The following is a 25,711-nucleotide window of genomic DNA, read 5'->3' as shown; positions in this document are numbered from 1 at the left end:
GATCTTGCGTGTGCGTAGAAATTTTTTTGAAATTACTACGTTCCCCAACAATAAGTTGACATATTTCTTATAGTGCAAGATCCTCCATTAGCCACGTACGCCTACAGTTGCGCCGATGACCGGATGGGCAAAGGCCCGGGGCAGAAGTGGTGTTTCCGCTCCTCCTCCTATGTCTATGTTTATATTGGTTTTAGTTGTTGATGATGTTTAAGAACTTGTCTGGCGACGAACTCAGATGATCTTTTGGTTATGTCAAGTTCGTTTATGTCTGTTTGCAACCGATTTTATTGTCCGTTTGAAGCCGATTTTGTTGCCCGTTGTTTGATCATATAGAGTAGCTTTACGTTGTATGTATAGTATGAATTTCGGGTGTCGAATATAAAATACGCGGATGTGGGGAGAGAATTATGAGGCGTGACCTCGGGGGCGAATTAGCCCATCTCATTCAGTTTTCTGTGGAGGGCATTTTGGCTGCCGAGGTCAACTGCTTCTGGGTGAATAGTAAATAAAAAATACATTTTCTTGAAAATAATCTGAATTCACATATCCTCCTAGGCCACGTGGAGTTGGCCCCACAGAACAGAGAGACATATGCAGGATAAGGCCAAGCGACGACGGCCAGATCCACCCCCTTCTCACTCGCGGTGCACGTGTCGCCGGCGTCCGAGCTTCGCCGCTTCACTCTCCTCGTCGGCGGCCATCCTCCACGGCCTCCCGATCCCGCTAGGTACGGCCCCGTCCCCTCCCCCACTGCGGTGCTTCCATCTCCTCCTCTCCTGAGCCGCGGCCGCCGCCGGCGCATTGGCCTGCGCCTGCACGGGATCGATCAGTAGCTCGTCCCGCACAGAGATTGTCCGTGAATCAGTTCTTTTTCAGGGTTCAGATCGACGACGCAGGGAGTGGAATAAATTCCACTGTTCACGGTCAGCGCGCTCGATCCATGCTGAGAGCAGAGCGAGCGTACTCTGAGCTGCTACTAGCGTACTCTGAGCTTTCAGGGTACCCTTGGCTAACTTGGATTATTTCTCTTTCCAGTTTATTCGAGGGCCCTCCAAGCAGAATTAACATAGCAAGCACGGTGAAGAAAAACTCCTGTCGGCATGATCCGCCGTCGTTTTTCAGTGCATTAGTGCTTGGGCTTAGTGGCTTACATCGATTAATTCATCTAACTTGGATTATTTTTCTTTCCAGGGTCTTGCCTTTTTCGATTGGAGACGGAAATATAGCTTGCTGTTTACTGTCAGTTTATTGGACGGCCTCCAAGCAGAATCGACGTAGCAAGCTTGGTGAAGAAAAATTCCGGTCGGTATGATCCGCCGGTGATTTTTAGCTTTTTCAGTGCATTAGTGGCTGGGCTCAGAGGCTCACATTAGATTAATCCATCTTTTTCCAGGGTGTAAACTGAAGACGCATCCCTAGTGTACTGTCAGTGCATATGCAGAATTGACAGAGCTTGCAAATGGTCATGGAGGCAGCTCTTGTGGGTGTGGCGACAGGGGCCCTGAAGCCTGTCCTGGGGAAGCTGGGAACTCTCCTCGCTGAAGAGTACAGGCGGTTCAAGGGTGTGCGCAAGGAGATCAAGTCTCTCACTCATGAGCTCGCTGCCATGGAGGCTTTTCTCCTCAGGATGTCCGAGGTGGAGGATCCTGATGCGCAGGATAAAGTATGGATGAATGAGGTGCGGGAGCTTTCTTATGACATGGTGGATGCCATCGACGACTTCATGCAAAGTGTTGATGACGAAGACGAAAAGCCAGATGGCTTCATTGAGAAGATCAAAAAATCATTGGGGAAATTGGGGAAGTTGAACTTCCGCCGTCGGAGTGGCAGAGATATCCAAGATCTGAAGAAACAAATCACTGAGGTGGGTGACAGGAATGCAAGATACAGGACTGGTGTGGCTGTATCCAACTCCAAGAATGCAACCGTTGACCCTCGAGCTCTTGCTATCTTTGAGCATGACTCAAAATTGGTGGGAATCGATGAACCTAAGGTTGAGATAATCAAACTGTTGACTCAAGAGGATGGACGCACTTCTGCAGAAGAGCCATTGAAGGTAGTCTCAATTGTTGGATCCGGAGGAACAGGCAAGACAACTCTTGCATACCAAGTGTACCAAGACCTCAAAGGGAAATTCGACTGTTCGGCCTTCCTATCTGTGTCGCGAAATCCAGACATGATACATATCATGAGAACTATTCACAGTCAAGTTAGCCGTCAAGAATATTCTAAAACGGAAGCAGCAAATGTACAACAAGTTATCATCAATATCAGTAATTTTCTAGCCGACAAAAGGTGCGTGCTATCTCTATCATTTTTTTTTCACTTTCACTTCTGTCTTTGAATGTATAAATCTCATCATCTGTACTAGTGGAATGTGTTGAAAAGTTCCATGAAAACATCTATATTCATACTTTCCCCATATGTAAAAAGAAAAGGTAGTGGTCAAATGTTTGTAATAAAGAACATGTCGATTTTCTAAACAAAAGAAATAGAACGGAGAGTGTACAGAGAATAACATGTCCTAGGAGCCTTTGGTCATGATTAATAATGTCATTTTCGTTTGATATACTATGATATTCAAGACATAGCTAATCCCTTTGTTGACTTATATATGGTTTGACTATGTGTGACCTATAATGTTTGTAGCACTTTACCTCATGAATGGTTTGGACAGTGATTTTGATGATATATAGATGCTCGTTTTGCAAGTGTAGCATCCACGTCACCCTTGTTTTCACACAAAGGCTGCCACACACATCCAATTCTTTTTGCACCTCCATTCACTCTCCCTCTCCTCTCTCGTACCACCAACCCAAAGGTGCAATGCTCTATTGAGACCAGCTCGGATGAGATCCACTAGGCCTTAGCCAGTATTGTTGCCCTACATGGCCATACGTCATCGGTGATTTGACACCAAAATCGTTAAAATTATAGTTTACTAGCTTAACTGAGCCTAAATTGTTTTTTTTTTCGAAAAGACAGCCAGCTGCTCCTTTTCATTGATGAAGACGGAGAAGGTTCTCAAAGTCAGTAACACAAGAAAAGAAAAAGGCAACAGTCACAATTGGCCCACACAGCCAGTTAAAACATATTTTTTTTATATATATTATATATGTAGATTACACTGTTTTCATTTTGTATCACTGGATCTTCTGGTCCACACCAAGATTCTTGCTTGTTTCTTATGACCACCTGATCGGCGCCCCTTCCACACAAATTAAGTATATATGATTATTCATCTTTTGATCCATCTCTTGTATTTCAACTTAACTGTCCAGTTTTGATCTTTTCTGTGGTGATGCCTCTTGTTTCAAAAATTTCTTTCATGCCACTTGTTTAAACAATTTCTTACCCCCCTTGCTCTCGGTAATGTGCCAAAGTAACATGGATGTGCACACATGAATTAAGTCTGTAACATATGCCTTTTTAATACTTGTGTATTTATCCTCTTCATGTTGTCAATGTTAACGTGTTTCATTTATTCTTTGTGTATCTACGTGTACACTCTTTATTTAAAAGATATTCTAACATTTATTTGTCCATGTACAGGTACTTTGTTGTTGTTGATGATATATGGGACATCGACACATGGGATATTATTAAGTGTGCATTCCCCACTACAAGTTATAGTAATAGAATAATCACCACAACTCGTATGAACAATGTCGCTCATTCATGCTGTTCAACATCCAGTGGTCATATTTACAATATAAGGCCTCTTAATATGGTGCACTCAATGCAATTATTTCATAGAAGATTATTCAAGCCTGATGAAAATTGTCCTTCATACCTTCAAGAAGTTTCAAAGCAGATATTGGAAAAATGCCACGGGTTACCTTTGGCGATAGTTGCTATATCTGGTTTATTGGCTAACACAGGAAGAGAAGAAAATATGTGGAATCAAGTGAAAGATTCAATTGGCCGTGCACTTGAAAGGAATTCTACCGTCGAAGGAATGATGAAGATATTGTCACTTAGTTATTTTGATCTGCCTCCTTATCTAAAAACTTGTCTTTTATATCTGAGCATATATCTAGAAGATTCTACTATTGGGAAGAAGGGCCTGATAAAAAGATGGATTGCCGAAGGATTTATTCATACAGAAGGCAGATACACAACATATGATTTAGGAGAAATGTGCTTTAATGAGCTACTGAATAGGGGTTTGATCCAACCTGTGGAGACAAATGAATATGACAAGGTGGAGAGTTGTCGAGTTCATGACACAATTCTTGATTTCATCATATCCAAGTCTATAGAGGAAAACTTCGTTACATTACTTGGCGATCCCATTCTGACAATTAAGAACCAAAGCAAAGTTGTTCGTCGACTCTGTCTCCAAGGTGCCAAGGAAGGAAATTCAACAGTACTAACAACAGGTCTCGTGTTGTCCCATGTCCGATCACTTATTGTGGTCAGAGGTGCTGTGGAAATCCCTTCTTTGGCAGAGTTCAGACATCTGCGTGTTCTCGACTTGAGTGACCAATCACTGAAAGAACAACATCTTGAAAACATAGTGAAGTTGTTCCAGCTGAGGTACTTGAACCTTGAATGTACAATAATAAGCAAGCTCCCAGAACAAATCGGGCGTTTGGGGTTCTTACAGATGCTGGACCTAAGTGACACTTGTGTAGAAGAGTTACCCACGTCTATTATTAATCTTGGAAAATTGTCCCATCTACTTGTTGATAATTATGTGAAATTTCCTGATGGGATTGCAAAGATGCAAGCACTGGAGACGTTGGAAGATGTGAGGGTCTCCATTCAGCCGTTTGACTTCCTATGGGGCCTTGGCCAACTAAAGAATTTGAGAAATCTGCAGCTTGACCTTCGTTTTGAAGTTGATTCTGACACTGAGGATACATACAGAGACAGGTTTTTCTACTCCCGGGTGTGGGCACTCCCCTTATCTACACCATTCCTAGCAGATTCCATTTTCTCGAGATCTCAACCATGGCCTGCTACCCAGCGTGATTTGTAGAACAGGTAAAAGTAACCTGGACGCATAAACAGTAACCTGCTCACCGGTTCCATCTCCTGACTCCTGTCTCCCTCCCAGTTCTCTTTTAAAAAATACATGCGCTCTCTCCTTCTTTCTCTTTTCTCTCTCTATACTCCCACTGTCCCTCTCTCTGTAACCTCTCTCTCACACTGAGCTCTTTTTCTCTCTCTATACTCCTGTTCTCTCTGACCCCCTCTCTCAGACTGAGCTCTTTTCTCTCTCTATCTTCCTGCTCTCTCTCTCGTGTGGAAGAGATAGACACTCTCTCTCTTACAGCCCCTCTCTCACTTGCGTGTTCTCTCTCTACTGATTTCTTCTCTCTCTCACACGCTTCAATCTCCTCTCTCTTCTCCCCATTTTCTGCTATTTCTCACAGCCCTCTCTCACTCATCCAGAAGCAAGCATTGGAGCTTGTGTGAGGCAGCTTTTTATGTGTGAAGCGAGTTGAAAACAGCTCACATGGGACCAGTAGCATGTCCTGCCAAAAGTTGACAGGAACCAGACCTAGGACCTAGGTCGATGTTCCATGTGACATTAGCGTGGGACAACTAATTGATTTGAGAGGATAGCTACTGCAAATACTCTGCAGTGTGTCAGCCATATGTACGAATCTCGACGAAACTCAATGGCTCAGATAATGGGTGTGAGCACACCCGGGTGCAGCCACACCTTTCCGATACATATGTGGCTGAAGAGGAGTGCAACAAAGCTATCTTCTCTTCCCTGTGTAAGCTAGGCACCCAGAACCTCCGGTCCCTGACTATTTATGGAGGGAGCAGCCTCTTACAGGAACCTTTGTGCCTGCCGACCCTCAAGAAACTTATTACCCGGTCTTCGGCCATTTCGCAGGTTCCGACATGGGTGAGCTCCCTCATAAACCTCCAACTGCTACGCCTTACAGTGAAGGGAATCAAGAAAAGTGATCTCTGCATCCTTGGAGCCTTACCTGCTCTGCTCATTTTGCATCTGGAGGAAGTAACACGGTCAAACGAAAAGATAAGAATCAGTGGCGAAGCTGGGTTCCAATGTTTGGAGCAGGGTCCATGCCCAAGCTAGAAAAACTTGTGCTTAAGAGTTTGTACGAGGTTGAAGCTGACGGTCTGGACTTTGGAATAGAGAACCTCCCGAGCCTCACAACTGTCAAATGTGAAGTACTTGGCGGTGATGGCATTGTTGGAGCCATAAAGACTGCGATGAAGAGAGCAGCCAACACACATCCCAACCGCCCTACTATAGTCACATAATAAGCACGGTTCCCGCCGGTTTCTACCATGACTGAACAAGCCAAGAAATAGGAATTGGGGAGCTCGCCGTACGGTCTGCTGATTCCCAAGTACGCTGTACATTTTTAGCTCGATACTTGTCTCTTTCATGATACATTAGTATACAATGTACCTCCTCTGTTGGATAATCTATGACATCCATGCTTTCCATATTTTATATTTGACTAATAATTAGTTGACAACATGTGGAGTCCTTGTGATACAATATTGTTTGAATTCGTGTTTGAAAGCATTTTTCTATGGCAGTGATTCCCTAAAGCATATACAAAGTTTTCTACAGGAATGTGCCTTAAAAAAGGTACTAGCTTAAGCACTTGTTTACTCCTTGATTGACTCCAGTAATGCAGCGTGCATGAATTCGTACAAAAGTTCCACATAGGATTCAGTTTAACTACAAGCATTGTACTGCACTGGTGGTGTAATTGCAGCTCTTCTTGTCTGTGTTGATTGTGCTCTCTTTGTCTTTGTTCGATAATGTAGCAGTTTCTTGCAGGGCAACTCTTTGTAGAGCTTCCAAGCTGTCATTCAGAAAATGTGTGTTTCTTTCTGAATGATACGTAGCTATTCAAATCTATCTTTGTGTTTGGCTGTTTCTCCGGGCGTCCCTTGATAACTGCTGGATGCTTCAGCCTTCAGTTACAGATTAGTTAGTGAGTACAAATATGTGATTTGCAAGCAGTTATGTTTTTGCATAAGCAGATTTTACATTTTTCAGTTTTGACCAGATGTGTGATTTTACATATACGCTCTTCTCCTCTTTTCAGCGATTTGGATGTTGTTATACATGCTTACAGTCTAACCACTGATAGAACTTTATTTGACCAACTGTTGCAGGGTTACTCTCCGGATGATTATTTTGGCCGCCTGTCTAATGTTGGAAACGAGACTCTGTTTCCTGAATGAGCTGCATGAAGATGATGGCACTGGGCCTCGAAATCACCACAAGCTGTCGTTGATGGTCGCCAAGGAACATCCTGAACTCAGCGACGAGTTAATAATGCATCAGGCCAGACCTCTGCTTTTAGCTTTTGACACATGTTACTCCTTAAAAGTTAGTTCCTTATCATGTTGCATTTATGTAATTGAGTGTTGTGAATCTCTAGTTCTAGATCATCCAGATTATCATTCAAAACCGTATGCCGTATCTATCAGTAGCAGCAAACATTTTGCAGCTCGGAGTTGTTAGAAATTCAGTTGCCCTTTAGACATGTGAAAGGAGCAACCTATGCAACAAATTTGACTTGAAAAAAAAAATGCAGTCTCCAACAGAGTTGCTGCCTGGAGCTGCTCCATCTCACGCACCCCCTTTGTCTTGGTTGGGTAATGCCATGCGTTTCTAGCTTAGGCTGTAGTTTTCTTGACGGGAAACTCTTTGAGATGTACATCATCAGGCTGTCTTGAATTTCTGTTTCCTAGCCTCATGTACACATCCGTCTGTCTGTCTGTGTGTCTCTGCAGCTCAAAGGTTCAACCCTGCTCTGCCCTGCAGCTGTTCTTGTCTCTGTTTCCTCCTTTTTTTCATTGATACGTCTTGGTGATGTTGGCAAGGACACAATCTCTGTTTCCTGGATGAAGATGGCGCTGGTGGATTCATTCCCATCCTGAACCCAGTGAGTGCAGCGCCAGCACTCGGTCTCTTGTACCAAATTTCGGCAGATGCTTCACTAGCAGATTTGGTGCTTCGGTGTCCCTGCTGACAATGGACACAAGAAATTCTCTTGTTGAATGGGATCAAGACTCAAGAGGGGCTGCTGCACTGCATAACTGGGGCTTCTATTACTCGCATCAATATCTCACCAAGCCAAAACCAAGCAACATCACCAAACATGAGAGTTGCTCCTCATCCGATTTTGAAAACAATTTTCAGAGTTTTCAGCTACATTCATGTCAACAAGTACATTTTCTGCAGTGGACATTTCAAGTTTCAGCGGGCATGCCGATTCTGCTTGTTTCCATGAGGAGGGGGTCAACTGTGCCTGCATGTGCTTACTCGGTTCTATCGTTATTTCAAAATCGGCGAGTACTACCCTACTGCCATTCGAGAAAGCTACTGTATTTAACATGCATGCCAACTGTAATGGCTCTCTCTGTCTACACATTTGTATGCCATCTGGGTTGTTGTTTTCCTTCTTATTTTTCCAGTGATGGATCCTGGTGATGTTGGAAATGGATGAATATGATGCCGATGGATTTGGGCGTCGAAACCGCTACCAGATAGATCGCCAAGGTGTTGTGCATCGAAATCGCCACATCCTGTCCTGGAAGATCGACAAGGACCAGTAAAGAGTTAATGCATCGCCAGATCTCCCCTGGGAACAACTTTACACTAATTAATTTGGAGGTACAAGGCAAGAACATCAGAGTTGCGGGTTGCTGCTCCTGCTCCTTTTACATACTCCCTCCGTCTCAAAATTCTTGTCTTGGATTTGTCTAAATACGGATGTATCAAGTCATGTTTTAGTATTAGATACATCCGTATCTAGACAAATCTAAGACAAGAATTTTGGGACGGAGGGAGTACATGCATACACCAATATGCTGCACAGTATGTCTTCAGCACAAGTTTCAGACATTCTTTTGGATTGTGCTGTGAACTGCTTGTGCATCTTCAGTAGGTCTTGAGCTGTTATTGATCCACAAAATTATCCCCCCTTTTTAACCGAAAAAACAGAACATTACCTCATGAATCTAAACAAGGGCTCTTCTCATTTTCTCAACTATTTGGATGATGTTATGCTTACAGTCTTTTACTATATACCTATATATCACTGTTGAAACTTGATGCTTCCCAGATGCTTCAGTACAGGATGAAAAAAATTGTTATTACTCCCCAAGTAAATCTTCGTCTCAGAGAATATGTGAAGTAGCTAGGTGCATTGACAGAATCATCCCTGCAGTTATGTAAACTGGTACTGTACTGTCATTGCTTCTTTGCCTGACATGCCTTCTCCTTAAAAAAGAAGAGAAAAAAAAAGATGAACGAAAAACCCTTGAGGAATGAAGTCATCTGTACTGTTAAAAAAGAAAAATTCTTCAGCAAGCTAGACATCAAGGATTCAAGGAAGCTTTGTGCCGCTGTTAAGCTACATTCCTAAGCAACGTTCCAGGGTGGATTGGTTGCAAGCGGGCGACAGACATGCACAATATTTCGAAAGCCGCACGTTCCACGTGAGACGGAGGGCAAAGGGCTTTCAAAAAAAAAAGTTAACAAATGATCCATAATTAAAAAAAATGGTCCATAATTTGAAAAATGTTTGGAATTTCAAAAAAATGTTTGTTAATTATTTTTGTAATGAATTTCGAAAATATTCTAGAATTTAAAAATTGTTCGTGAAATTTTGAAAAAAATGTTCACGAACATGTAAATGCCTTGTGGATGGGACCTCTATTCCGCGCATAATGGGTGCAGCGGACATGCAAATGCTAACCTTAGCCCGTAGCGACTGTGTGGCGCCTCGTTTGCTGGCCCAGGTATGTTTAGTTCCATTTGCTCCACCATCTCCGCCGTAGCCACATCCTACTATATTTTTCGGAGAACCATTCACTACCTTAGATTACTAACCTCTGCTTGCCCCCCCCCCCCCCCTTTTACTGGTTTTTATTGTTTTTTTAAATATCAATAATTGCGGGATTTTAGAAAATGTTCCCAAATTTAGAAAAAGTATTATCGTAGATGTTCAGTCCATACTAACCCATGCTCTCCTCTTTTTCAGGTTGTCGATTCGTAGCTAGCTGTTTACTGTCAGTGCATCTAGCAACCTGTCTTCCACGCACAGCTGACTGGCTGAGCTCTGAGATTGCATGCCCATGGAGGCGGCACTCGTCAGCGTGGCGATGGGGGTCCTCAAACCCGTCATAGGGAAGCTGACCGTTCTGCTCGGCAACGAGTACAAGCGTTTCAAGACAGTTCGCAAGGAGATCAAATCTCTCACTCATGAGCTCGCCGCCATGGAGGCTTTTCTCCTCAAAATGTCTGAGGAGGAGGATCCTGATGTGCAGGATAAAGTTTGGATGAATGAGGTAAGAGAGCTGTCCTATGACCTGGAGGATGCCATCGACGACTTCATGCAGAGCATCGGCGACAAAGACGAAAAGCCAGATGGCTTCATCGACAATATCAAAAATTCACTATGGAAGTTGGGGAAGATGAAGGCTTGCCGTCGGATCGGCAAGGAGATCCAAGATCTGAAGAAACAAATCAAAGAGGTGGGTGAGAGGAATGCAAGATACAAGAATCATGAGACCTTCTCCAAGACGGCCAATGCGACTGTTGATCCTAGAGCTCTTGCTATATTTGAGCATGCATCGAAGCTTGTTGGAATTGATAAGCCCAAGGCTGAGATAATCTAGCTATTAACAGAAGAGGATGTTCATGCTTCAGAGCAACAACAACAACTGAAGATAGTCTCCATTGTTGGATCTGGAGGTATGGGCAAGACAACTCTTGCAAACCAAGTATATCAAGAGCTCAAGGGACAATACGATTGTCGGGCTTTCGTATCGGTTTCACGAAATCCAAACATGATGACTATCTTGAGAACCATTCTCAGTGAAGTGGCTAATAAAGATTATGGTGACACGGAAGTGGGGAGTACACAACAACTCGTCAGCAAGATCACTGAGTTCCTACAAGACAAAAGGTACATCCTATCTTTATATTTTCCTTTTTATTTCTCCTTGTCATCTCTAAATGTATAAAATAGTTACTTAGATGTCATAGGAAGATTGTACTAGTGGAACTTGTTAAAAAGCTCCATTTAATTCTATGTTCACAAATCTCCTTCAATACATAGGCACATCGCTACTCCCTTTTATTGTGTAATTATATGGCATAAGTTTGTGTTAGGAGTAGAGCCCCATGACACTACATTTTCTCATAGTACTAACTTGGCTCACTTTTCTTTCTAATTCTCCTTGAGCTCCCTTAGCATCCTGATCTATAATTATCTGTGCACATTAGCTCATGACTGATTTTGCAAGTGTGGCATCCATGTTACCTGATTTTCACACGGAAGTGGTCACACACATTACTTTTTTCTACCTCCACCTCTCCCTTGTTTCTTTAGACCAGATTAATCGTGCCTTGATACACTCTTCTTCCTATCCTCTCTGGTCCCGCCAACCAAACGCCACACTGCTGTATCGAGACCAGCTCCGTTGAGATCCACTAGGCATCATCCACTATTGTTGCCCTACACGGCCATACATCACTGGCAATGTAGCCATCCAAAATCAAAAAAAAAATTGTTTACTAGGTTAAGTGAGCCTAATTTTTTTAATGGGAAAGCATGCCCAAATCAGTAGTCTGCGAGGGAAAACACACATTATATATATTATATGTAGTTTACTCTGTTTTCATTTTAGATCACTGGATCTTTGGGTCCACACCCAGATTCTTGCTTTGTTGCTCATGGCCACCTGATCGACGCCAATCTATAATTATACATCTTTTTATCCATCTCTTGTCTTTCAACATAATTGTCCAGTCTTGATCTTTGCTGTGGGCATGCCTCTTGTTTAAACAATTGCTTATCCCCCTTGCTCCATGTAATTCTCCAAACTAACATGGACATGCAAAAGGAATTAAGTATGTAATATATTCCCTTTTAGCACTTGTTTTTCATTTGTTCTTTGTCTGTCTATCCAGCACACTTTATTTTACAGCTATGCTAATATTTATTTGTCCATGTACAGGTACTTTGTTGTTGTTGACGATATATGGGACGTGGATACCTGGCATATTATTAAGTGTGCATTCCCTGCTACAAGTTCTACCAGTAGAATAGTCACGACTACTCGTATAAACAATGTCGCTCATTCATGTTGCTCATCATTCAATGGCTGTGTTTACAATATATGGGCTCTTGATGTGGTGCACTCAAGACAGTTAGTTTAAAGAAGGTTATTCAGGTCTGATGAAGATTGCCTTTCATACCTTAAAGAAATTTCTGAGCAGATATTGAAAAAGTGCCATGGGTTACCTTTGGCGATCATTGCTATATCTGGTTTGTTGGCTAGCAAAGAGAGAAGAGAAGATCTATGGAATCAAGTGAAAGATTCAGTTGGTCGTGCACTTGAAAGAAATCCTAATGTCGAAGGAATGATGAAGATATTGTCACTTAGTTACTTTGATCTGCCTCTTTATCTAAAAACATGTCTTTTATATCTAAGCTTGTATCTAGAAGATTCTATTATTTTGAAGAAGGGCCTGATAAGAAGATGGATTGTTGAAGGATTCATTCATAGAGAAGGTGTTTTAATGAACTACTCAATAGGGGTTTGATCCAGCCTGAGGAGACAAATAAATATGGCAATGTGAAGTGTTGTCGAGTTCATGACACGATTCTTGATTTCATCATATCCAAGTCCATAGAAGAGAACTTCGTTACTTTACTTGGTGTTCCCATTCTGACAATTGGGAATCAAAGCAAAGTTGTTCGTCAACTCTGTCTACATGGTGTAAAGGAAGGAAATTCAACAGTATTGACAGCGGGTCTCGTGTTTTCCCATCTCCGATCACTTACTATGGTTAGAGGTCTGTTGGAAATCCCTTCTTTGGAAGAGTTCAGACATCTGCGTGTTCTCGACTTGATGGCTTGCTCCAAATTGGAAGACCATCATCTTGAAAATATAGTGAGGTTGTTCCAGCTGAGGTACCTGAACCTCCAAGGTACAAGAATAAGCAAGCTCCCAGAACAAATTGGGCGTTTAGGGTGCTTAGAGATTCTGGACCTAAAAAACGCTTGTGTAGAGAAATTACCTGCATCTATTGTGAATCTCAGAAAATTGATGCATCTACTTGTTAATGATGCTGTTAAATTTCCTGATGGGATTGCAAAGATGCAAGCACTAGAGACGTTGAAAGATGTCGATGCCTCCATTCAGCCATTTGACTTCCTGTGTGGCCTTGGCCAACTCCTGTGTGGCCTTGGCCAACTAAAGAATTTGAGGAGTCTGGAGCTTGACCATTCTAAGAGACTCTTACATGAGGATACTGATGTGATTGGTGAGGATCGCAACAATTCTATGGTCTCTTCCCTGTGTAAGCTAGGCACCCAGAATCTCCGCTCCCTGATTATTAGGAATGATTGGGGCGGCCTCTTACATGAGGAATCTTTGTTACTGCCTACCCTCCAGGACCTTGCTATCTGTTTTCCGGCCTCTGTTCCGACATGGGTGGGCTCCCTCAGAAACCTCCAACGGCTACGCCTTGATGTGGAGGGGCTCAAGCAGGATGACCTCTGCACCCTTGGGGCCTTACCCAGTCTTCTCGTTTTGCATCTGGTGGGAGAAGCAGAGTCAAACGGAAAGCTCAGATTCAGTGGTGAGGTTTGGTTCCGATTCTTGAAGATTTTTATTTATGATGCATGGCCTAAACCAGTAGATATGATGTTTGGGGCAGGGTCCATGCCTAAGCTAGAAAAACTCGAGCTTCGTTTATTGTGTGTAGTTGAAGCTGACTGTGTGGACTTTGGAATTGGGAACCTCCCCTGCGTCAGTATCATCAAATTTTTTGGTGTTGGTGGTGACTAGTCACTGTTGAAGCACTGAAGATTAGCATGAAGAGAGCAGCCAGCGCACATCTCAACCACCCTAGCCTACACTTTTCTAGATAATTGACGGGTCTCCAATGCCCAGCTCTGATTGAACAAGCCAAGAACCATGAAGGGGCGGAGTTGCCGCTGCTTGTCATCTGGCCAGCCGATTCTCATGTTTAAAAATCTTTAGCTCGAAACCCCTCTCGTCCATGATACACCACTATAGTGTACTCTCCGTTGGATAATGTATTATACTCCGTATTTGACATGCATCCTTTCCATATTTTACATTTGACCACTAATTAGTTGACAGCATATTTGCGGAGTTTGTGTTTGAAGGCAATCTTCTACGGTTGTGAGCATGATCAGGTTTGAAGGCATTTTCTAGGTGGAAAACTCTTTTAGATGTTACTCCTTGTATTCTTTAGTTTCTGTTTCATGGCCTCATGTACATGATCAGGCTGTGTGTCTACCTCTGCAGCTCAATGATTCAACAGTGCCCTGCCCTGCTTCGCAGTTGCTGCTGTTTTCAAATGGGCTACTGCCATTGCGAAAAAGCTAATTAACTCGCAAACTCTAACACTTGTATGTCATTCCGATTGTTATTTTCCTCCTCCTTTTTTCCGTGATACATCTTGGTGATTTTGTCAAGGAGACATTCTCTGTTTCCTGAATGAAGATGACGCTGATAGGTTCAGACCCATCCTAAACTCAGCGATACATCTCTTGAGGAGACTCTGATGCATTTGTTCGAAAGTTTCACAGGTGCTTCAGTAGCAGATTGGGTACTTGGGTGTCCTTGCTGATTCAGTATGTCAACAATGGCAGTTGACATGCCCTTTCTGCTTATGTCTGCCCATGTGCTTATTCAGTTCTACTATCTTTATAGTTCTGCCTGACGATACGGATACTCTCTCTCTCCATCAAGATGATGCTGTTGGTGTTGGAAATAACTGACAAGCATTAGGAAAGAAACGCTACGCCTCCTGCCTCTGCCTTCTAGCGCTGCTCCACAAACGATACTCCCAAGAAAGAAACGACACCGTAGTGCCACCATCGTCTGATCTGGAACACCAGATTCTAGGGTGTCCCATGAAGCAACACGAGTGGGTTGACAGTAGTTACTCGACGATGCCTTCATCAAAGTAACGGCGCAGAATACCGCCATCGTCTGTCGTTGGCTTGGTTTTCACTGGCAACCATGTCTTCCCGACTCGCAGCCGGGACTAGATGACGGATCTCAAGATCCGACCACCCAGCCTCAGGCCGACCACCTCCGATGGAGGAGATGACCACCACCGTCGGCTGCACCGGCCAGAAGATATCTAACCAGAGGTGCCTCCAAGCAGCCCACCAGGTCCTCCACGCCGTCGCTGATCCGAAGCCGGATGACGCGCTGCAGCAGCATAAGTCGCCACTGCCCGGACCAGGCAAGCCGTCGCCCGTGACCGGGCTGCCCGACGGGCTGCAGTCGCCGTCGCCCGCGCCTCCACACGCACAAGGGCTCCGCGCCACGCGTGAGACACAGGAGAGAGGAGGATCCCTGCCACCGCCGTCGGACCCCGAGTGCATCCCGGCGGCGTCCTCCGGCGGCGACGGGTTGAGGGAAGGTGGATTCGGCTCCGATGGCGAGTAGGGCTCGTGAACTGCCCGAGTCGCCCGAGCGGGGCGACCCGGGGGTCGGGTGGGGTTACTCTTTCTTACGGGGATCACTTCTCTTTTGTATGATATACACCATTATGTTGTAGAGTAGTAGTATGTGTTAACAGTGAACTGTAGCTTAAGCGACGTTATATGATGCTGCTTCATGCTGGACGACATTGTTAAAAAATCTTACTCTAACATCGTTAAAAAATCTCATCAGGTGGTGGATGTTACTGATCACTGTGATATTGGTATGACAAACACTAATGAGTACAAGGTTGAGATGCCTGAGGGTGAGATGGATAGTGAGTTGTTGGTTGCTCATCCGCTGGTGAATGAGGAGAACCTCCGCTTCAGCCTGCGCAATGCTTAGAACAAGATGGAGAAGGTTGAAGAAAAAGCTATGGAAGCAGCAAAAAAGCGAGACCTAGAAGGTATACCACATAATCTTAACTCTTTTGATGCGCTATCCAATCCCAATCTTATTATTAAGGCTGTTAAAATGGGAGTTAACATTCCAGACACTGATTTTACCAGTGTGGATATCCTTAGAGAGCTTGAGAACTGTAGAAACATGGAAAAAATAGCGGTAAATGCTGATGAGCATGATGCAGATAATAGAAAAATTATCCTTACCAATGAAAAAGGGGATCAGACACCTCTGAACATGAACTGGGAAGAGGAGAATGATGTAGATGAGGAAAAATATACTGTGGTGCGGTCTAGGAAGAAGAGAGAAAGAAAACCTAATGTGGTAATAGCTAGGCCGGTTACCAATAGTCAAAAAAATGGGGTAACCTTGCAGAATGAAACTGGAAGCTCTACTCAGCCTCTTAGTAGAGCTTTCAGAAAGGGGGGAGGAAAAAGAAAAAAATGAACGGTCTCGTTTGGAATTTTAGAGGAGCAGGTAAAAGAGGGAGGACTACCTGCTTCTCTGACATCATTAGAGACCACTCCCTCGACTTTATGGGCATCCTAGAAACGAAGAAGGATAAGTTTGCACCTAGATACCTTAGGAAGATCGACCCCTTTGAGAGGTTTAATTGGAACTGGATCCCTTCCACTGGTAAGTCTGGTGGTACCCTATGTGGGATCAAAAAAGAAACCTTAGAAATTGTGTCTTGGGCGGCAGGTAAGTATCTGCTGTAGGCCACAATTATTGACATTAAACTCAAATGTGTTTGGACCCTTGTGGTAGTGTATGGGGTAGCACATGATGAGAAGAGGGACGAGTTCCTAGATGAACTAATCTTGGTTTGTGGCAGTATTAAAACCCCTTGTGTGATTGGTGGTGACTTCAATATCCTACGGGATAGTAGTGACAAGAACAAGTCTCTCCATCGATCTCAGCATATGGATAGATTTAACAGTGTCATTCAATCATTGAACCTTAGATAGATTCATATGGGAGGAGGCGGATTTACGTGGACCAATAAGCAGAGACACCCCACGCCCGAGAAGCTTGATAGAGTGCTCATGAGCTTTGACTGGGAAGACCTATTCCCACTAGTCACAGTCCGTAAACTAGTGAGAGATGTCATAGACCACAACCCTTTGTTGTTCACAACAAATCCCTTGAAAAAAAGTCCCATGCACCTGCTTGAGTTCAGATTCGAGCTCAGCTAGTTGAAGAACGAGGAATTCTATGCTAAAGCTAAGATGATCTGGGAGCAGCCTGTGCAATCTGAGGACCCTATTGACATCCTAAACATAAAGTTAAAATGTATCAAAAAATACTTTAAAGGATGGGGTTCCCACCTTTTCGGCCATGCCAAAAAGAGGAAGAAATGGGTTAAAAAGGAGCTGGAAGAGATTGAAAAGAAGGAGGAAGCTGCCCCCCTGGATCCTGAGACTTATGAGAGAAGAACCATATTGTGTGCTGAGCTCAATGATATTCTGGCTGACGAAGAGCTTTTCTGGCTTCAGCACTCGAACGAGCGATGGTTACTTAAAGGGGATCAAAACATAGCCTATTTCCATCGTATAGCCAATGGAAAGAAGATGAAAAACACCATTCACTCCCTTGCTGATGGGGAAATGGTTATAGAAGGCACTAAAGATCTTTTGGCTCATGCAACATCCTATTATAAGGAACTCTTTGGCCCGGCCAGTGGAAATCTATTTCACCTCTCTCCTGAAACCTGGTCTAGTGATGAGAGACTTACTGAAGATGACAACCTCATCCTGACTAGTGTGTTCACTGAAGAGGAAGTAAAGAAATCCCTATTTAGCATGGATAGCAATAGGGGTTCTGGACCTGATAATATCCCAACTGAGTTTTATAAACACTACTGGGATTTTAATCAAAAATGATATTATGCGGCTATTTGAAGCATTCCATAATAATACCCTGGATGTTGCCCGTCTGAATTATGGAATTATCACCTTGATTCCAAAGCTTAATGGGGCTAAACGTATTCAGCAATACCGACCCATATGCCTGCTCAGCTGTCCTTATAAACTTATTACTAAGGTGCTGGATAATAGGGTAGCTATCTTTGCAGACAAGCTGATTAATAAACATCAGAATGCCTTCATTAAGAATATGAACATTATGGATGGGATCCTTACGTTGCATGAAGTGCTGCATCACACACACCATAAGAAGAAAGTTGGTGTTGTGTTGAAGCTGGACTTTGAAAAGGCGTATGACAAGATAACTTGGGATTTCCTCATTGAGTGTCATCGCAATCGGGGCTTTGGCCCCACCTGGTGTGGTTGGGTAGGTAAGATTCTCAGAAATGGCACTTTGAGTATTAAACTCAATAATGAAAATGTCCCATACTTCCAAAGCCACAAAGGGGTTCGCCAAGGCGACCCCCATTCCCCCTCCTTGTTTAATATTGCTGTAGAAACCCTCTCAAAAATGGTTCTCAATGCCCAAAAAGAGAAGCTACTTGTTGGGCTCACACCGGATTTGATCGAGGGTGGAGTGGCCATTTTACAGTATGCGGATGATACGGTTATCTGCTTCGAACATGACAAAGATGCAGCTATAAACCTTAAACTTATTCTATACATGTTCGAGCTTATGTCAGGACTTAAGATTAACTTCATGAAAAGTGAGATTCTCTGTGTTGGGGGAGATGATGAAACAATTGCCTTCTATTCCGAGCTGTTTAATTGCAGCATTGGGCATTTCCCTATGAAGTACTTGGGAGTGCCAGTTAGCTTTTCCACATTACGTAGTCTGGACTGGGATTTCTTGGACGAGAGATTCCCCTCAAGTGCTGTGAATCCTGGATTGGGAATGCAGCTTCTTCGGGGGAGGGGGGGGGCGTTTGATTCTCCCTAATACATCTTTAACCAGCATAGTTTTCTATTATATGTCTATGTTTTTACTCTCGAAGAAAGTGATTGGAAACATGACAAACACTGTAAACGATTCTTTTGGCAAGAGCATGTAGGTCGGAAACGATACCATTTGATGAAATGGTCCAGAATTTGCCGCTCCAAGGAAAAAGGAGACCTGGGGATGAAAGACCTGCATAAACAAAACATTAGCATTCTCACCAAGTGGTGGTGGAAGTTGTAAACACAACAAGGGCTGTGGCAGGACATAATTCGAGCCAAATACCTAAAAAAAAGACACGGTTGTTTCGGTAAAATCTAAATTTGGTGATTCTCCTATTTGGAAGGCTATTATGAAAGTCAAAGAACACTACCTTATGGGTAGGAAGGTAGTTCTAAAATCTGGTAACCTTGCTAGAGTGTGGATGATTATATCAATGATAAACCTCCTTTATGTAACCAATTCCCTGCACTTTACAGCATTTGCAATGATCAAGGGATCATGGTTGCAAGTTTTAAAAATGGTGTGGATGACAATTTCTTTCGCAGGCGTCTCCACCCCCGTCTGCTAGAGCAATGGAGGGAAATGCAGAGAGTGGTGACCTTGTGGCCGACCACTAGTGAACCTGATCAGGTTATATGGTCCTTGGGGAGAAAGAAGAACAAGTTTACTACCAAATCAGTTTATAATTACCTGGAAAGAAACTTTGCTGCTTGTAATTATAAGTGGATCTGACAAGCCAGAATCCCGCTTAAGATACAAATTTTCCCGTGGCAACTTTTCCAAGACTCCATTTTAATTAGAGATGTAATGAGGAGGCGAAGTTAGTTGGGGAATCCTTCATGCTCCTTTTGTGATAACAGAGAGACATCCCAGCACCTGTTCTTCACATGCCCGTTGGCTAGGGTCATGTGGAGGACCGTGGGATGTATGCTGGGAACGGACCTTTGTCCGAACAATATATGGCAGTATTTTTCCTGGTGCTATAGTTTCCTTCCAGATGGGGAGAGGTTCTATACTTTTGGCTTAGCTGCACTCTGTTGGGCTGTGTGGAATTCTCATAACAGAACCATCTTTGAATTCAAGAAGTTGAGATCTCCATTTGATGTAATAGACGTTGCTTGTGGTTATATTACATATTGGGCAGGTCTGATGATGGGAGAAGACCGTGAAGCAATGGAGCGTGGAGCTAAGATGCTGAGAATCAATGCTTCGAACATGATGCGTATCTGTGCGGCACCGGGAGGGACCAACTGAAGGGCACGGGCAAGAGCTTTCTCTCCAGTTCGTTTTGCATGAGACATGCTATCCACTGTCCTTGGCTCTTTTGGTTTCCGTAGCCTGGTGGTGTGAGTGGGTTTAGGCTCCTGCGTGAGCATAACTCTGGTTAGCCTAATTGTTCCGGTAGCGTGGCGTAGATATTTTGGTGTCACTGGGTTTTCCCCCGCGATGAGCTGCCCGATGATGGGTGTTTATCGTGGGTTTCCCAAGGATGCTTTGAACTCGCTTTCCCCTTTCTTTGGTTTCCTGGTCGGTTTTCTGAACTATTGTATTTCCTTTATGTGAGTAATGGAAAGGGGTTACCCCCGGTTAAAAAAAAATGAGGTACTCAAATCTTTGAGCAGCTGTTGCACGCTTCATCCTCCAGTTCGATTGACATGGACCAAGACCAACGCATTTTTGTCTTCTTTTCAGGGTTTCTTAACCCGAAATTGTTAATTAACCTCTGCTAACCCTGGAATGTGCTTACAGTTCTACCCTCTGTAATTTATATTGTTGCTGAGACTGAGATGCAAGCGCTGCTGCTGTTTTGAAATCGGCTACGGGCCTAATGCAGTTGTTCTCTCTGTGTACTCATTAATTTGTACTATGTCATTCGGGTTGTGGTTTTCCTTGGCCTTTTTCCAGTGATATATCTTGGTGATGTTGGAAATGGAGACACTGTTACCTGGACCAAGTTGACGCCAGGGACGAAGCTAGAAAAAATCGGCACTGGTGTCAGCCAGTGCCCACTACATACTAAACTACAGCAGGGAGATATAAATAAAACATACAAATCCGAAGATAATACAAAGAATGAAAATATGCAATCAGCAAACAATATGAGAAAAGCTTGCCATACCCAGTAAACTCAAGAAATCACTTACATACAAATTAAGAAGAAAAAAATCTAAGAAAAAAATGGCTACTTTGGAGTTAGATTTGTAATTTCGAGAAACAGATGAACAAACAAAACATACCAGACTACCAAAAATGAATATCGTCAAGCGAAAATATAAAGTGACTCCAGACTCACATTTCCCTTCACGCCCTTTCACCTCTTTCTTTTACGAGAACATGAACTTTCACCTTCTTAAAGAGATCAGTCATGCCATCATTTGTAATGGAAGAAAATATATTTTTCCCCACATACGGAGTAGCAAATTAGTCAATCACTCATAATCTGCTCACCCATTTTGTTATGCAAAATATGGTTGCCAATATTATTTTTTTTAAAATCATTGACAATCAACAAAATTAGCACCAAATTTAAAAGTAGATGCACCAAATTTTGCGTATCTACGTATGATCATGGTGTACCTTGCATGAAACCTGGACTAGGGGACTTCCGTCAGCGACTATATTAGATTAAAATTGTGTCGTTGCCGCTGCGGCCGCCCGCCCGCCCGCCCGCCATCAAAACAAACTGTTGTTGATTCGCACTTGTGTTGTTCCACTGAGAGGTGAGAGAGAGATTGGAGATTTCTACGGTTTCTTTTGGGGTGCGAGAATTCAGGACCGAGGCGGCGAAGAGACGAATAGGCACATGGGACGTGCGACCTGCACGTACGGCCGCGTATATCGGAGGCCAAGCAGCGATCAGATCAATGTTTTGTGGGCTTTGTGTTGGCTACTTATTACCTTTTTGTTTGCACGACTGTAAATCAGGCTGACACTTTGGGCCTGTGCTGCTTTTTAGCATCTGGGCTGGGGTCAATCGATTTTTCTGGCTGGGGTCAAATGTAAAACTTGTTACGTTGAACCGCACTGGTGTCAGTTGACACCAGTGCTTGTACGGGAGCTCCGTCCCTGGTTGACGCTGATGGATAGATCTGGGCGTCTAAACCGCTACCGGCTCTCCTCGAAGATCACCAAGGATTTGTCCATCTCTTGATAAATTTCAGTATAAGCAACTAGTGTTGGAGGGTACACTTCGCTATATACTACATCTCCTTTTATCCATTTTGATGACAAGTATTTCCGGATGGAGAGAGTATATTACAGTTAATCCTTGTTGTTACCTATTAATAATTTCTGTTTCCTGGCTGATGTGTTGCACACTCTTCTCTTCTTGAGTGGGCTGCATCAGCATGAAGATGATGCCGACGGTTCCCGCAAAAAAAAATGATGCTGAGCAAAAAAGAATGAGTGAAAAAGGCTACTAGCCTTACTGCTCATCTGAGCAAAAAAGAATGAGTAAAAAAGGCTGCTCCATCTAAGCAACATATATACTGGAGTAGTACTCATTTAATTCAGCCAATAATTCTAAGCACCCAAAGGATCCATATTCATATAGCAAAGATAAGCAATTCTAAGAGGAAGATGTTTCTGTCGCGTGCATATATCAGCTGCTTCCAACGGCAAGCAAATTTTCTACATATACAATATATAATAGAGTACTCATTTAACTTTCAGCCAACAACTATTGGCACCCAAAGGATCCATACTCATATATACCAAAGATAAGCAATTCTGTCATGTGCACATATGAGCTGCACGCAACGATAAACAAAACTACATAGTATATAATTCTGCAAGTAGCAGTACGTGCATACAAGTTCTGAGTTAACAAGTAGAGCTCATCAATGGGGAGTCTCTCAATCATCCCATTACACAGCTAGCACTTGAAGCATTACACGGCTGCAAATCGTTAGTTTACAAGACCGAGGAGCAACTAACTACTCAGGGGAACACTAGAATCGCTGAACAGCGGAACATAGGGAAAGCATGACATCAAATCGCCTCGGCCAACAGAGCAGAGAACACGAGCCTCCTCGCGAGCAGTGTCATACGCCATCATTGTGTTGTCACGAAGATTAACATAGCAAATCAAACTACGATCTGGATGACATGAGATGGCACAGAATTCATAGCCATAGACTGTACCTGTATTGTTCAGCAACTTGTTATTGTTCAAACGGTGCTTCAGCGTCCATTCATCTGAATCATAGTTCTGAAGACACCAGACGGAAACTATAAAACGATTCTCTGTGTGCAGCATGTAATGCAAGTGCCCCTGGGATCGACCAAGAATACCAAGATCAAGAATAGCAAACTCATACCTTTGCACTCCTTCTGGCACTGGAATTACCCTCCATTTCTTCCCCTCCAAGTCTACCGACACTACTGTAGACTGAAAACTAACAAAATGGAGCATGCCTTGATGAAACAAATGTCTGTTGTGGCAAATACTGGTATCAGATTCCCACCCACTTTCCATGAAGTTCCATGACCCAGTTCCCGAGGAGTATATATTTATGCCCGCCACCCACCGCCAATCTTTCAACACAATCTGAAACACATGGAAATGGGAGGAAACATCACGGTCGAAAACCAAATGAAAGGTGTCTTCCTGAGCTACACAACTGGAGTCAGCTGGCAATGCGGGTAACACGACCCATCTCTCTGTAGCAGGATTGCAAACTAAACGGCGGAACGGATGCTGAGAAGAGCAGCACAGGAGAAGGCCATCACAACAGTCTTCCAGCCTGACAAGCTCAAACTCAGGCGGCAAGAAGGGGGAACTGGGATCAATCTGAGGTGGTTCACCGATATTGGCAAAGTGCCGAGCTACTTTGGGACAGCGTCCAATGTCTTCGGTGTCAAAGAAGAAGCCGGCGAGGGTCTGTGGGAGCTTCTTGATGTGTTCAGGGTGGGAGATGAGGTCGTACCAGTGCGTGTCGACACACTTGCAGCAGCAAAGCGACTTAAGTGGCAGCCGTGACAGGATCTCGACGATGAGTGCGTCAGGGAGGTCGGTGAGAACAGTCTGCACATTTCTCTTCCTGCTAGATCTCCTCGCCATCGCAAAAGAAGCACAATCTGAGATCGATTAGTACTTGAAATGTCAGATGATCCCTGCAGTAACATAAAAATGAAAATTTTCACTTGGCGGTCAGGTTCAAAGCTTGTCATCCTGTGATAAAATAATTAAAATGCATATAACAAGCAGCTACTTATGAACATAATGCAAAAATAGGTGGTTCAAAAGAACAGCACAATCTTGAGAAGGTAAGGGCTAAGCCAGGTCCATTGAGTTGGCGCTTATTTCAAACACAGATCAGAAACAGATTTATTATTAACAATCTTCATGTGCAAGTACTTAATCAGAGTAGTAGCTGCGCATCTGTGACGTATGTTCAGTTCCAAAGATTTAAGGAACTACTGTAGTAACAAGAAACTCAAAATCAGGTTATGCATGCAGGTACAGCCACAACATGTCTTGGAGATGCTTAGAGAAAAACTCTGAATTGCCTTGCTGCTTGCACCACTATCAACAACGACGACGGTGCCTGTGCTTCCTTCTGGAATGACAGTTGGTAGATAACAATGCAAGCTAGCTGCCCAAATGGGATGACGAATAACAGATGGATGAGAGGCCATCAGAGAACGAATTCTGAGGCGCAATATAACTCTTTCATCAGGATAAGACCGCTTGTTCTCACCACTCACGTGGGTTATGGCCAAGACGTTATAACCTGGAACCTCACAGCTAATAACTGCTACTCTACTGGCTCTTTCTACAATCAAATTGGGGAACCCAGGCACTTACTCTGCAATGCTACCTATATACAGCAACATGATATAGCAGATAGGGCAGGACGATACTAATAACTCTATGGGTATGCAGCCAAACAAGCATAAGGATCAGTTTACTACCTATGGCAAGTACTCCGTTAACACCTATCTTGTGGAAGAAATGATTAAGGGGAAGATATGGTTCAGGTTCAGGACAACCAAACCAAAAATCAGATGGCAACTGATAAACATATAATGCAGCTTGAACATGAGGATCCATACCAAACAAACTAGGCGGCATTTGCAACCAAACAAACAAATGCAGGTTGAGCGTGAGCAGCCATACAGGTAACTAAAACAAGCATATGAATCACTTGGACAAACGTACGGTGCACCATGGAAACGAATTTTTGCATTTCTGACGAAGAGGCATTACCGCGAACACTTTGCGTGCACTTTGTCGACGCAACCTGCAGGCACTGCGGCTTGGGCGCGCCCGGTGGCAGAGATCCGGGCCAACGTGGCCGTGCGTCCAGCTGCAGGACTCCGCGGCGCGCCCGGTGGCGGGGGTCGAGGGAGGAGGAAGCTGGCGGGCGGCCGGCGGCGGGGGTCGAGGGAGGACGAAGCTGGCGCGCAACCGGTCGGTGAAGGGCCTTGGCTTGTCGGCCACGCGCGTCGCCAGCGGCTGATTACGGGCGGGCGGCGGAGCTCGAGCGGTGATGAGCCGGCGGTGAGGAGTGGAGCAGAGTTGAGCGGTGATGTATCGCTTGTTTTTTTTTTTGTTTGAGACAAGGTGATGTATCGCTTGTGGCGAGCTCCTTTCCCTTGATGCGCCGGCCCACCACACCACGGTTTTCTGCCCTGTAGCATTGGTTTGGTTCTGTGGGTTTTTTTTTCCTGGTTTTCATTGCTGTTTGTTTTTTACATTTGCTTCCGCTAGTTTGTTGATATTTTTTAAATAATATTCATAAATTTAGGGAAAAAATTATCTTGAAAAATGTTGGCATCTTAAACATATTGTTTGTATCATTCCAAAAAAAAAATGTTCACGATATATAAAAGTTGTACATTATGCATTTGAAAAAAAAGGTCATCATGCATGAGAAATGTTCACTGCATATTCAAATATTCACTATGCATTTAAAAGCGTTCAACGTGTTCAAAACAATGT

At 43.7% G+C, this 25,711-nt stretch overlaps 1 protein-coding gene and 1 pseudogene across 3 annotated transcripts; one reads left to right on the top strand and one right to left on the bottom strand.

The window, feature by feature from the left end:
- Positions 1-610: 610 nt before the first annotated feature.
- LOC123140075 (disease resistance protein PIK6-NP-like) lies at positions 611-14,114 on the top strand (annotated as a pseudogene).
- Positions 14,115-22,431: 8,317 nt separating this feature from the next.
- Positions 22,432-25,339, bottom strand: LOC123140074 (putative F-box/kelch-repeat protein At3g17280). Of its 3 annotated transcripts, none has more exons than XM_044559802.1 (3): positions 24,977-25,339; positions 23,085-23,880; positions 22,432-22,975 (listed from the first exon to the last, which is right to left on the bottom strand). In XM_044559802.1, exons 2-3 carry the CDS (start codon positions 23,825-23,827, stop codon positions 22,948-22,950), a joined length of 771 nt encoding a protein of 256 aa, XP_044415737.1. In that variant the 5' UTR covers positions 23,828-23,880; positions 24,977-25,339; the 3' UTR covers positions 22,432-22,947. The 3 variants fall into 3 exon arrangements, with proteins under 3 accessions (XP_044415737.1, XP_044415738.1, XP_044415736.1); XM_044559803.1 differs by having other exon boundaries at positions 22,432-22,908; XM_044559801.1 differs by having other exon boundaries at positions 22,432-23,880.
- Positions 25,340-25,711: the final 372 nt, after the last annotated feature.

The sequence above is a fragment of the Triticum aestivum genome, chromosome 6B (assembly GCF_018294505.1).
Source record: "Triticum aestivum cultivar Chinese Spring chromosome 6B, IWGSC CS RefSeq v2.1, whole genome shotgun sequence".
In the NCBI taxonomy this organism is placed as follows: Eukaryota; Viridiplantae; Streptophyta; class Magnoliopsida; order Poales; family Poaceae; genus Triticum; species Triticum aestivum.
The sequence above is the reverse complement of the archived record's forward strand: the minus strand, read 5'-3'. Positions and strand labels throughout refer to the sequence as shown.